At 51.2% G+C, this 889-nt stretch overlaps 1 protein-coding gene across 1 annotated transcript in view; it reads left to right on the plus strand.

The window, feature by feature from the left end:
• Positions 1-574, plus strand: part of EMH_0008560 (uncharacterized protein) — a gene marked incomplete at both ends in the record, with an annotated part of 759 nt that extends 185 nt beyond the window's left edge. The window contains 2 exons of the mRNA XM_013498375.1: positions 1-107; positions 252-574. Of these exons, the coding sequence (XP_013353829.1) occupies positions 1-107; positions 252-574 (430 nt within the window). The remainder of the gene's footprint in view (positions 108-251) is intronic.
• Between the last annotated feature and the right edge of the window lie 315 nt (positions 575-889).

The raw sequence follows: 889 nt of genomic DNA on the forward strand, positions 1-889 counted from the left end.
ACAGCAGCAGCAGCAGCAACAACAGCAGCAGCAGCAGCAGCAAGGGAAACCATACGCGGAATATCTAGCGAGGACAGACATCGCGCCCAGCAGCAGCCCCACTTCCGGTCCCCCAGCCCCGTTCTAGCTAGCTAGCCAGCTAGCTAGCTAGCCAGCTAGCTATCTATCTAGCTAGCTAGCTAGCTAGCAACACAACTATATGAAGCGTTAGCTAGCTGGACAGGATGCTATTCTTGGCTTCACTTTAACAGCTAAGGGGACTTCACTCGAAACACAGCAAAACATGAACAGCTCAGAGCAGCAGCAGCAGCAGCAGCAGCAGCAGCAGCAAGAGCAGCAACAGCAGCATCAGCAGCAGCATCAGCAGCAGCAACAGCAGCAGCACCAGCAGCAACAGCAGCATCATCAGCAGCAACAGCAGCATCATCAGCAGCAACAGCAGCATCATCATCAGCAACAGCAGCATCATCAGCAGCAACAGCAGCATCATCATCAGCAACAGCAGCAGCAGCAGCAACAGCAGCAGCAGCAGCAGCAGCAGACTTGGATGTTCCCTGCAGGGGCTCGCGCTTGACGGTCCATCGAGAGCCCAGGATATTTCCCAGCAGCTTCTCTTCTTCCTTCATACGAAGCCGCCACCGCTGCCGCTGCCGCTGCTGCTGCTGCTGCTCAGAGAGACAAACCTAAAACACACACACAAACTATATATATATATATATATATATATATATATATATATATTACTATATTTTATCTAGCTCTGCTGCTTCTGTTTCTGTTTTTGCTGTTAGTACTACTGCTTCTGCTGCTGCTTCTGCTGCTGTTCAGTTTCTTCTGCTGCTGCTTATTCTCCTTCTGCTGCTGCTGCTGTTCTTGGTGCTGCTGCTGC

This window comes from Eimeria mitis, genomic scaffold (assembly GCF_000499745.2).
Source record: "Eimeria mitis Houghton genomic scaffold, Emh_scaff338, whole genome shotgun sequence".
NCBI lineage: Eukaryota > Apicomplexa > Conoidasida > Eucoccidiorida > Eimeriidae > Eimeria > Eimeria mitis.